General features: G+C 38.7%; 1 protein-coding gene across 2 annotated transcripts in view; it reads right to left on the minus strand.

Moving 5' to 3' along the window:
- Positions 1 to 2,868: 2,868 nt before the first annotated feature.
- Positions 2,869 to 12,245, minus strand: part of LOC129758542 (SEC14-like protein 2) — a 74,871-nt gene continuing 65,494 nt past the window's right edge. For both annotated transcript variants that reach the window (XM_055756066.1, XM_055756065.1), the window contains 3 exons: positions 4,340 to 5,144; positions 3,679 to 3,833; positions 2,869 to 3,602 (listed from right to left, as the gene is read on the minus strand). In XM_055756066.1, coding sequence (XP_055612041.1) covers positions 3,454 to 3,602; positions 3,679 to 3,833; positions 4,340 to 5,144 — 1,109 coding nt within the window. In that variant the 3' untranslated portion in view covers positions 2,869 to 3,453. The remainder of the gene's footprint in view (positions 3,603 to 3,678; positions 3,834 to 4,339; positions 5,145 to 12,245) is intronic.

The following is a 12,245-nucleotide window of genomic DNA, read 5'->3' on the forward strand; positions in this document are numbered from 1 at the left end:
AGGTTCGGTTATTGCTCCGAAGTCTCAACATTACCGTCCACGATAGGTATCTCAACTTCATTCTACCCAAACATCCGAGGGAATTCAACTTTGCTGAGACAGTTGAAACATTCAAACAGCTTTTCGAAACCAGAATCTCCCTGTTCAGTAGAAGGTACGACTGTTTCCAAGTCGTGAAGCAGCCGGACAAGCACTACGTTACCTACGCTGAGACGGTCAACAAACGATGCGAGGATTTTGAGCTTGGCAAGATCACACCGAACCAGTTCAAATCGCTTATCTCCATCCGAGACCGACGGGCTTGTGATATAGCTCAGTTGGCAAGTCTGTTGTCTCCTGAGCAGATGTCCGCGAGTTCGAGCCCAAGAGTAAACATCGAACACAGTTGTACCGGATAAGTTTTTCAATAACGATCCGCCAACTGTAACGTTGATAAAGTCGCGAATGCCATAATGATGGTAAAACGACTATAATCGAAACAAAAAAAAAAAAAAAACATCCGAGACCTCCAATCTTTTAAGGATGCCGACATCCGTACACGCCTGCTGTTCAAGCTGGAAACGGATGAAGCGGATTGCAAACTGGAAACACTTATCACCGAGTATCAACGGCTCCAGAATCTGAAACAAGATACCGCTTTGTCGGGATGAATAAGCCACTGAAGCTTAAAATCCCCTTAAAAAAAGGCTTTGGTTGAGCGTAAGCTGTCGTCAGCGGCTTCGATCTGTGCTCTCAATCAGAGAAAGCAGCTGTCGAAATCATCGGCAACCGATCAACACCCAAGACATGCTGTGCGGTGCTATGCAAAACGTCCGTGACTGCACCTTCACCACACATGTCTGCAAGTCCTGTGGTAAAGTTGGTCACAAAGAGTGATACTGCGATTGTCTTCCGGTGAAGCAACTTTAAAACCTAAAACCGGTCTAAGGGAATGTTGCTATCAACCACATCAGCAGCGAGCTTCGAAGAAAATTCATCGAGGTCACCATCAGCGGCGTGGTAATTAGACTACAATTTGACACAGCGTCTGATATCACCGTGGTCTCGAAGCAAGTTTGGAAGAAGCTAGGATCTCCACCGCTGTAACCGAGTTTCAAACAGGCCAAGGCAACATCTGGCAAACCCCTCCAGTTCATTGGCAAAATTCAACGTGACGTTACTGTGGGAGTCTCAAATCTCAATCTTTTTTTTGTGTTAGATTGGATCGAACTATTCGGTCTATGGTCAGAAAGACGAACCCAAAACTTCAAGCGTTCCTGAACGGGTCAGACCGTGGCGTACCATCCGGATGCCTTCCCGTCGTGTTCGTGTTCTGAAGTTAGAAGGGAGCATGTTAGCAATCTGATCATAGCAACGCAATGGTGCATTTATCCTAATCGCAGCAACTCAGAAACTTATGTCAAACAATATATAAGATAAAAATTGTAATAAAGATTAATTCCTTGTCTGGCTATCATAAAAATAAGGATTATTCTCAAGAGTTTCGACAGACCAGATCTTCACACTAGTCCTCCAAAAATACCGTGAACACCTAGTCACTAGGAAAGGAGATCTACCGCAAACTGAAAAGCGTCGAACACTTTGTTTATCTCAACTCACTGGTGATCGCAAACAATGACACCAACCGAGAGATCCGGCGGCGAATGATCAGCGAAAGTCGTGCCTACTATGGACTCCACAAGTAACTGCAGTTGAGAAAACTTAGCCCTCGTCCTTAGACTTAGCGCCCATGTAACCTGTACATGACCGATCATTCTGTCATTAGACTGGTGAACAACCACGGTCACGAGACCTGGATATTGCTCAAAGAGAACCTCCGCAGACTCGGAGTATCCGAGCGGCGAGTGTTAAGAACCATCTTTAGTGGCGTGCAGGAGAACAGAGTGTAGAAGTAAAGGATGAACCACGAGCTCGCGCGACTCTACTGCGAACCCAAGCTGAAAATAGTCCATCTCGAAGATCTGCATAGTTGGCGGTGTGGGCATGAATCACCTGTGATGGCTTGAATCCACTGATTTGATCCTTGAACAAGGTAGGTTATCATTTGTTTTCACAGATCGGGGTTTAAAGCGGGACTCCATGCCTGCTCATAAGACGAAAAAAATCCAACTCTGGTTTACCGAGCTTTTTCCAGGATTCATTTTGAGTTCCGAGATCGCTGAACCTGAACCCTATGAACTTCGTTGCCTGGAGTGTGTATCTTAGAGGCCGAAAAACGAGAATTACCTTAGAATTTTTCGAAAATTGAACATCTCAACTGTATCACCGATGTCTGAAAAAAAAACTGAAGAACTCAAGATTCGTAATGTAAGAGTATTAAACTGAGCACACGAAGTTAAGTAATCACGAGCACAACAGACTTCCCAGAATCAAATCAAGCGTGTAGTAGTCTTGAGAGTACCCTGAATATGAACCACTCTGGGACTCATCAGTACCATAGAATTAAGTTTCCAAGTGAGAAAGGCTTAAAACTTACACAACTTACGAATCGATTGAATGTTTCCTACTTTACAGAGAAGACGCTAATGAACCAAGATATTTCCCCGATCGGTTTGTTTTTTTTTTACTATGAACCTGTTAAAAAGTGAATTTGATCATCCTTCAGATAAAGTGATACTGTACTCGTGTTATTTCTTTCTGGAAACAAATCTACATCATCCTGTAGATGTAATCATGCCGGAAACCGATCGACCATCGAAGGTAATTTAACTCTTTTTTATCTTATTGCCTCTCTAAATAGTTATTATGTGTGTAGCAAAATTCTCACTCACATACTCATATATTTCGCTATTTATTGACCTATAAATAATTCTGCTAATAGCCATGGAGGTTCGGATTTTTTTTAAAGAAAAGAATAGTCAAAAAATATTTGTTCATATCTTTCGCTTATCGAATGTAATAGTTAGGGTTCTGATGTTTTATTTCGCGTTTGTTTCAACTTAAAAAAAGGTCACGAATTTTGAAATGAATGCTAACTCTTTTCGAGGTCCTAAAGAACCTGTCCAAGTAAAACCAAAATCTTTGGTCAAAATAAAGGATCTATCTTCTTAGGCCTTATCGGTCGCTTCTCCGTAGCTCCTAAATCTATATAAAATTATAGCACATTCTTGTAAAAAAAGTATATATCTAGTGAGCACAAGATAGTTATTACATCCTCCCAAGTGAATTAAATCTAAATTTTTATTGATATCTTATCACCCGATAGTAGAATTTGTCAATGCCGGTGCACTGTGTGTGATGTTGATTTTTTTTTTCAACAAATTGTCTTAACAAGTCAGACAAATTTATATGTACATAAACGCCCCAGGCTGGTCCTGATTCCACCAGTCTGAGCATGGTTTAGAGAAATGGGAATGAATTTGGAAAAATTATACACAGAGAACTGCTAGTGCGTCATTGTACTGAAAACCATGCCCAGACTCGTGTTTGCTGCGGACCTAGGTTCGGAGCGAACTAATCCTCTGCTGCCGGAACCGGATCCTCGGTGACGGTGATGGAATTGGCCGTTTGCTCGACTTCGCTCAGCGGAGTCGTTAGGAGCACTGAATACCGGATCCTTTTGTTCTTGAAATAGCTGTACGAGTTATCGAATAGGACTGAATCTGCAGAAGCAAAAAAGCAATTTTAGAAATTAAATTTCTTGAGCATAAGTTTTCTAAGATCAATCTAAGTACTTACAGGAACATCCCGGCTGGCAGGTGATGAATCCCGATTCATCCACTTGATGGGAGGCCACCCTTTTCAGGGGCACTTCGATTGTGCTTTCCTGGGTCTTTTTGTTGATGCATTTGATTCCGAATTTGATGTCATGATCGTACGTTCGGAACTCCCATCTACAATTGAAAAAGGCGAAAAATATTTATAGGTAAAATTTATAGGTATAGGTCTGATTTGCTAGCGACAATTTGATATATTTTATAACAACTCTTCTAATGGCGCTCAATTAAGAGGCGAGACGAACAATAGCTCATAAGATTTATGGACCTTCTGCCGACGGTAAATAATCTACTAACGTGTTTAGCATTTGCTATCGATTTGCATGCTGCACATTTAGCCTCATTACTGAAAGCTACTAACCTAAGCGAGGCACAATCTCAGTAAAACAGATTGTTTATCGTCTGACATTAGCAGCTTTTGTCGGGAACGAAAGTCCATTCAAACATAAATTAACGGAAGGCTCTATATGGGCAGAAATAAATACTAAAATTTTATGGCTGGAGTTGGCGCGTTCAACAAAAAGGCTTCGAGCCACCGAATACCTTAAAATTTTCGCACCTCCCAATTTACAACGTCCAAAGGTTTCCGAACGAACGAAAATGCCAAACGATAAAATACTCACTTCAAGAAGCGACCCGCATCCTCACAGTCAAACGTCAGCTTCAGCTTGTTGCCCTTCCGTATCTCGGTGTCGATGAACGTGAGGTTATTGTTGAAACTGTCCTCCTTGGAGATGTACATGCTCTTCGGAACCAGCCCTCCGTACCCGATCTTGCTCTCGCACTTGGGATTGCCATCCTCGTCCGTCATGGTTCCGCCGTAGTATTTCGGAATCTGGGACGCATCACACCGTTCCAAGATTGCGGACAACCACTTGTTCCGGTCCGATTTGTAGATCTTGATCTTCTCGATCGTATACTCGCCGAGGAACTTTTTGATCATATTGTAGGCGAAGGCGAATACTTTCGGGGTATTGATAATATAGCAACATTTGAGAATCTCCGGGTAGTTGGCCTCGTACATCTTGATCAGGGAAATGACCACTTCACTCGCCGGTCGCCACACGTACTGCTTCAGATTAAAGTTGTCCATATCGAAGATGACCACAAACTGCCGGCAGTTCGGGTTGTTCATCTTTTTGCTCTGTTCCAGGGCCAGCTGCATATAGCCCTCCAGCGTTTGCAGGGTGTACCGGATAATGTCCGCCCTTGATACCGTGTGCAGCAGACCCCAGATGTCAAAGCCGGCGAATGGAATTATGACGATTGGGGAACCTTCCTTGTCATACCCGGCAATTCCGTGTGGTGCGATGTCTTTGATTATCTGCGGAGAAGGCCACTTGGCAATTCCGTCGGCGTCCCACCGTTCACGAAACTTCATCGTTTCACGCAACATCTTTTCGGCGGCCTCCGGATTCCATGCGCGTGCTGGCGAAATAAATAAATTTAGTGTACATGTTAATTGAGTTGCAAGACATGTGCGCCACCATTCAATCGTACTTAGGTGGAGTACCGATCACGAATTTTTATGACCCTCTTGTAATTCGACCTGATCGCGTGTTGCTTTCAGAGTGGGATGATTCCAGTTCGAATTGAGGCCGTTTAAAAAAGTGTGATATGTGCTCTCAGCACACTTGAAATTCGTTATTTTGAAAGATTACGTAAATAAGATTGTTAAGAATGAAACGGAAGGTTTGTTTTCAAATCTGAGTGAAGAATCCTGATTTGGACTTCTGAATCCAAACCTGAGGACATGCTTCCGAAAATCAATCATTTTCACTGAGCCATGCTTGACTACATTCAGAGCCAAAAAATCAAAGCAGTCAAATTTTCCTTCTTCAACCAAATCATACAAACAATCATGCATGACAACGACGCTTCTGTATTTGAAACACTTTTGCGATACATGATGAGGTAAAAAAGGACGCAGACTATCAGCAACGAACGTCCCGATGCTGATTTCCTTCCCCTAACGACTTTCAACCTTTAGGATCATAACTGATATGTATCAGTTCTGAGCGATCTATGTAGGCTATCAGATGATTTTTTATTTTTCGTTTTGCCTAGAAGGACAAAATCATGACTAGGTAACCGCAATGAACTGTCCAGCATGTGCTACAGCTTTTTTGAACATGTGGTCCTGGTATTTATTCAGATTTTTCCTTTTGAAACATTAATGATCGTCTATCAATAACGAGCATTATCAACAATGATGCGAGGATAGACGTTCGGGAATGATTGAGGGAGCGACGTTCAAAATGTATCACCAAGTATGTCGATCACCGTCGATTAGCCACGTGACGAATAGCAACGGTAGCCTCCGGTGGGGCATGGTATATCTTCTTGTATCAAGTTAGTGTTGATTTTCGACATATATTCAATGGGTACTTTTACCACGTGCGTATCACAGCACTCGGAGGTAGCATCATTCTAGCTAGAAACCATTCCTGATTGCTTTTCTTGGGCGATTTTCCGACCACTGCCTGAGGATTTTAGTAGTGAGTACGGAATTCAGAAATTCACTATGATATTTTCACATCCAGATGTAAGATTTCAGATTCAGAATCTCCATCTACACTACAGATTAAAAGAATGTACCCAAGTCGATTTTTACGGCCAAATTATAGTCAATTTTGCTATGACGCTCTGAAACCTTAATTTGCACTCATTTAGCTTGAAATGGTGGTACACAGAAAAATTACAGTAAACATTTTAATACATGGTTAGCAAAGTGAATAACCTTAAGTGATGCCAAATTTTGCTTCTGTTGAGACCCAATGTTTTGTGAGAGCAAAGTGATGCCAATACAAGTCGTCAAAAAATTTTGTATTATAGCAAAATTTGGCATCAACTAGCCCTCAGAACGAGGTACCTTTTGGGTCTCCTTTGCACACCATTTATGGAAACTTTCGGTATTATATATTTATTCTGTTTACCACCTTACGACAAGTAATAATAATAGCTCTTTTTATCTTCACGTTGCCTTTATGCTATCATGTTGTTGCTATGACCTTATTTTTGAGTTTGTTTGATGATAATTTAGAACTTATTTTTGTTACTGGGATAGTACAATTAGGATTATTCGAGCTTCTGGAAAAGATCGATTTCCAAGATCAATTTAGCTGAATGGTTCCAGGATCGATCCACATAAAAAACCGAAGCAAAAGGATCGGTCTCTGCAAGATCGATCTTTGAATTTTTTTTGAAGAGTTATGTATGAGAGCTCCTTTATGCTGAAGTAAATATTGAAAAACGATAGGAAAGCTCGTACATTTGATGTTGAATAGAAAATAGAAAATATGTTTCCAAATGCAACATCAGAATGTTTAACTTTTCGTGATTTTGGTTGAGTATATATTTAATACAAAATTTAAAAAAAGTCCGGTCCGGCCCGGTTTCATGAAAGAGGTCGGATTTATTCACTTTATTTGTCAAATTAAAAAAAAAGTTTTGTAAAAATGTTTTATTTATGCGACCAAAATTACATTTTTTTTTTTGCAATTTAAATAAAAATAAATATGAAAGGTTTTTCGGAAACCTAAAATGCGATTTAAAATCTGCTGATGAGTTCTGATGAACAAAAAAATTTTTTTAAAGTTATTTTTCTTGATTTTGGTAGAGTTATTCCTCGGTTTTGACCGAATTTGCCCGCATGTTCGGATGACAATTTTTAATTCAAACAAATCAAAATCTGTTAGGTTCTGTTATTTGACCTCAAAATTTTGTGATAATTTTCTGTGAATTTCTGTTGTCATGAAATTCATAAAATATACAGAATATTGAAGCTTAATTCAAGGTTGAATAAGCTTTCAAGTGACCGTTTTATGGAACTTTCGATTACTTGAGTATTTGATAAAAGTTCTAGCGTCCCTCAAAAATAAAGAGATAAAAACGCTACCGACTTAATTGTCTCTATTTTATTGGCATGGAAGAACCAAGGGGCTGAAGAAAACAAAAATTCCCGTACCAAGTTTTCAGTCAAGAAACCCGCAGGAAGAAGAAAAATGAAACGAGCGAAACACGTATAGGGGCAACATGGCGTCTTCTTTGCTGAAATATCAACCAGAGGCAATTTTTTAATAATCCTTAAAATGATATATGCGGCTCGGGAATGTCAATGAAACGGATCTTTGGTAACATTAATAAATTATGGTTGGGTACAAAATGCAGAGTTTTCAGCATAAGCCTTGTTAAAATTGATTCTAAATCTGCCGTATGATAAAAACAGATGCGTTTGGCAACCAAAATGTTACCCTATTTCGTGACTTATGGGGTGAAGTGTTTAATTTCGGGAACCACACTCAGGATAGCTAGATTCTTTAGGTATGCTACTCCGTTGCTTGCATATGTATTAGTAGGCCAACCAAAAAATAGTTTTAGAAATTCCACAAAAATGTATGGAATTTTTTTAAACTATTGGTTTTCTAGAAAAACTACTAATTTTAAAATTCTGCAAAAAATATAAAAATGTTAACCAATGTATTAACAACTCATTAGGCGCTTATGCGGTTGAAAAACATAATTTTTACGTGGATTTTTTATTGAGTTAAAAAAATTGCTTTTTGCTAAATTCCTAATAACTGATTGTTTTTAAATTTTGTTGGACCTAAAATAAAGAAGCGTTCATTACAAGTTGCAACAAGTCATTTTTTAGCATATCCTTACAACTATATTCACAAAAATGCTTTCCGAAATTCTAATGTTTTGCAGAAATACTGCTAAATTTCCCAAAAAAAACTGTCTCGTAATCAGAACATTGGAAGCATTAGATCATAAATTTTACTAATTTCAACACATGTTATTTCAAAGAATGCGACTGTATACTTCTTTGAACAATAAGACCTCGCAATTTTCCATAAATTGTAATTTTGTTTCAAATCCCATACATATCGTTCGAAATTCCATAACTATTTTTGACCCTGCGTTTACACGGCTCTGTCGATTGAGGTTAAGCGCAATGTTTTACCTACTTCTCTACCTATCTTGAACCACACTGACGTTCTGGTACCAAAAATTTGGTACGGTGCGTTTGTATGCGATTTGACAGCTGGTTCAGTCCTCTGGGAAGCACCAATAATGCAAAGCAGTTTTTAGGAAGGAACAGGAATGAAAATTCTGCATGAATCTAAATCTCAAGATCTCAGGAATAAAATGAAAAAAACTTCAAAAGATCGAATCGAAAATAACCGATTCAATCTATTTTTCCAGGGCTAAAGAATCGATCCAAAAAATCGGAAAATTGAGTTCAAAAGATCGATCTCGCAAAGATCAATCCAAGATCGACCAATCCTAAATACAATACCAAACCCTGTCATGATTCTGGCATTGAGACCTCATTTTGGTTTCAATTAGATATCAGTTCATAAAAAAATAATGCTACATCTCATTATGCCTTATTTTGACCGTGCTGCAAAAGCAACAAAAATGTTCTATAATTTTTCGCTTTTCTTTGAAAATAAAGGATTCCTCAATGATGCCTGATTTTGCTATCACATCAATCTCTACATCAAAATATGCTGTTTTTGTAGCGGCCCACCACACTCCCCCACACCAAGAGGCTCAAATGAGCCCCCTGGTCATGGATGCTACTGTTCTCATCACGTCTGGCAGCAAAACAAAGAAACTTCAACGCGAGCAAAATTTTAACACAAACAATTTATTATTTAGTGCGAGGAAATGTATGCTGTAATTAAACAAGTTTACGATAAGGATCTCAATGGATGAAAATCTCTTTTAAAGAGATCCATTTCTTTTTTTAATATGGTAAACTAATCAAATATTACACTAGATTTACTTAAGTTTACTTGTTAATCATGAAAAATACGACAAACGGAAACTACGATGTTACAAAACAAACAAAATTTGATTTAAAAAACTTGAAGTTGATCGACTTTTTTAACGATTCAATTTTTCTTTTAATTACTGTACTACTTTGACTTTAAATATGGAACGGTTGTTGATGGTCTTTATTTCAGTAGGTAAGGCGTTGAAAATTTTAGGTCCTATAAAAGAGATTCTTTTTTGCCCTAAAGATGTCATGAATCGCCTTTGTTGCAAGTAATTATTTTGACGTGTGTTGTGGGTTCGTAATCCCGTATTGAATGAAGGTTTTGGTTATTGCTACTCGAGTGTATATTATCACGAACATATATAACGGTTTGTAAATTACAGAGTTCGGTTATTGGAAGAATGCTATGCGTCCCTAAAGGGTGATACGGTCAAAATTTGGTCAATATCAACTTGACGTATTTCTTTCAATTTTGCATTTAAAAACCGGAACACCCCTCATTTTGAAGGTATGTGTGTGTGTAGAATGTTGGTCCTATTTTGATTTTGGAATTCACTCTTCAGTTGTCAAAATTCCGTCCAAGGAAGAAGAGCAGCGTATCAAAATTTTGCTCGCGCATCGCGAAAATCCGAGCTACTCGCACGCAAAGCTGGTAAAATCGCTAAAAGTTGCCAAATCAACCGTTACAAATGTAATTAAAGTGTTTGGGGAACGTTTGTCGACAGCCGGGATGTCTGGATCTGGGAGAAATCGAAAACCGGAAGCCGCTGAGACGACAAAGATAGTTACCGGTAGTTTCAAGCGAAACCCTAACCTCTCTCTCCGAGATGCCGCAAATAAGTTTGACTGCGTGGTAATGGACGACGAAACCTACGTCAAAGCCGACTTCAAGCAGCTTCCGGGACAGGAGTTTTATACGGCAAAAGGAAGGGGAAAGGTAGCAGATATTTTCAAGCACATGAAACTGTCAAAGTTCGCGAAGAAATATCTGGTTTGGCAAGCCATCTGTACCTGTGGCTTAAAAAGCAGCATTTTCATAGCTTCCGGGACTGTCAACCAAGAAATTTACGTGAAAGAGTGTTCGAATAAACGTCTGCTGCCTTTCCTGAAGAAACACGGTTGTTCCGTACTGTTTTGGCCGGATTTGGCATCTTGCCATTACGGTAAAAAGGCCATGGAGTGGTACGCCGCCAACAACGTGCAGGTGATCCCCAAAGACAAGAACCCTCGAAACACGCCAGAGCTTCGCCCAATTGAGAAATACTGGGCTATTGTCAAGCGAAACCTAAAGAAGACCAAAAAAACTGCTAAGGACGAGCAGCAGTTCAAGGCAAACTGGCTTTCTGCGACGAAGAAGGTGGACAAGGTGGCTGTACAAAATCTGATGGCAGGGGTTAAGCGTAAGGCCCGGCAATTCGGATTTGGAAAAGCGGAAGCCTAACTGAATACTTTTCCTGAATTTTATACTAATTTAACATGGAAAAGAAGTTTAATTTGATTTTTTAAATAAACGATTTCACCGATTTGCACGTGTTTTCCCTTGACCAAATTTTGACCGTATCACCCTTTATTTACATATATCAAAATCTATTATTATTTTTTTCCTGATAAACTTATAAATTTTCAAATCAATTTATGCTAAACATATTCACGATGAATCAAAAACTTTACAACACCAAAGTACTGGTAGAAAATACTAGTAGAAAATTCGATCTTAAAAATTATGATTACATATTTGTTTTTAAAATTTATGATACAATTTCTAGCTCAATTGATTATTTATTCTCATACAAGAGTAGTAAAAAATATATTGTATAATCGTAAAATAAAAAATTCGATGTTGTGTGAAATCGTAGTAAAGTTCCACAAATTTATTTTTCTGCCAGGAATCAAGCCACTTGATTTGAATAGCTTTTGTCAATTTTTAATTTGTCTACAGATAAGACATCAATACGATCCTTGGTATGTTGACTTCGAAACATAAAACTATAAAAACTCCTTTTTAGCTCTGATTTTAAATATTTGAAATCAATATGAATGCTTGGATTGGAACCGCAAAGATTAATAAATTGAATTCAAATCGAAGTAAAATAAAAACAAAATAGAGATCCTTTTCAATAGATAAAACTACAGATGTATAAGTAGATAAAATACTGAACACTTAGCTTGAGGACTTCTAACTACTTCTCCAAGAACATAGGCTCGAAAGGACCCTCGGAACACAGTTTTTACATGGTGTGTAGAAATGACCAATGCTGTACCGCAAGATTTCAAACGGCAGGAGGGAACAACTTTCGCCGCTTGATCAGCTCGCTCGAAATTTCTGGACGTTTGTTTGTTTGGCCGAAGGGTACTCACTTGGCTTATGATCGTTGACCTGTTCTGTAAGATCCATCCACACACATCGTTTGCTCTATATCGGCATAATAACGATAATAACACTTAATTTCTGTAATATTTTATCTTTTAAAACTAACTTAAACAAATTGGAGCTGTGAAAAAACACGTCATTTTCCTGTCGTTGACTACTTCGATCCATGTTTTGTCCCAACTTGCTATCAAATAGAAATTATGACACCTGTTTTGGTCTCAGTATGCTTTGAATTTGGGCATCAAAGTATGCTGGGATACAGATCCAGCACAATTTATATTTGTGGTTTTCTTTAATTGCTATTTTTCGGTGACCATTTTACGATTTCGGTGAAATCACCGAAAAATATCAATTGAAGAAAATCACAAGA

Source organism: Uranotaenia lowii, chromosome 3 (assembly GCF_029784155.1).
Source record: "Uranotaenia lowii strain MFRU-FL chromosome 3, ASM2978415v1, whole genome shotgun sequence".
NCBI lineage: Eukaryota > Metazoa > Arthropoda > Insecta > Diptera > Culicidae > Uranotaenia > Uranotaenia lowii.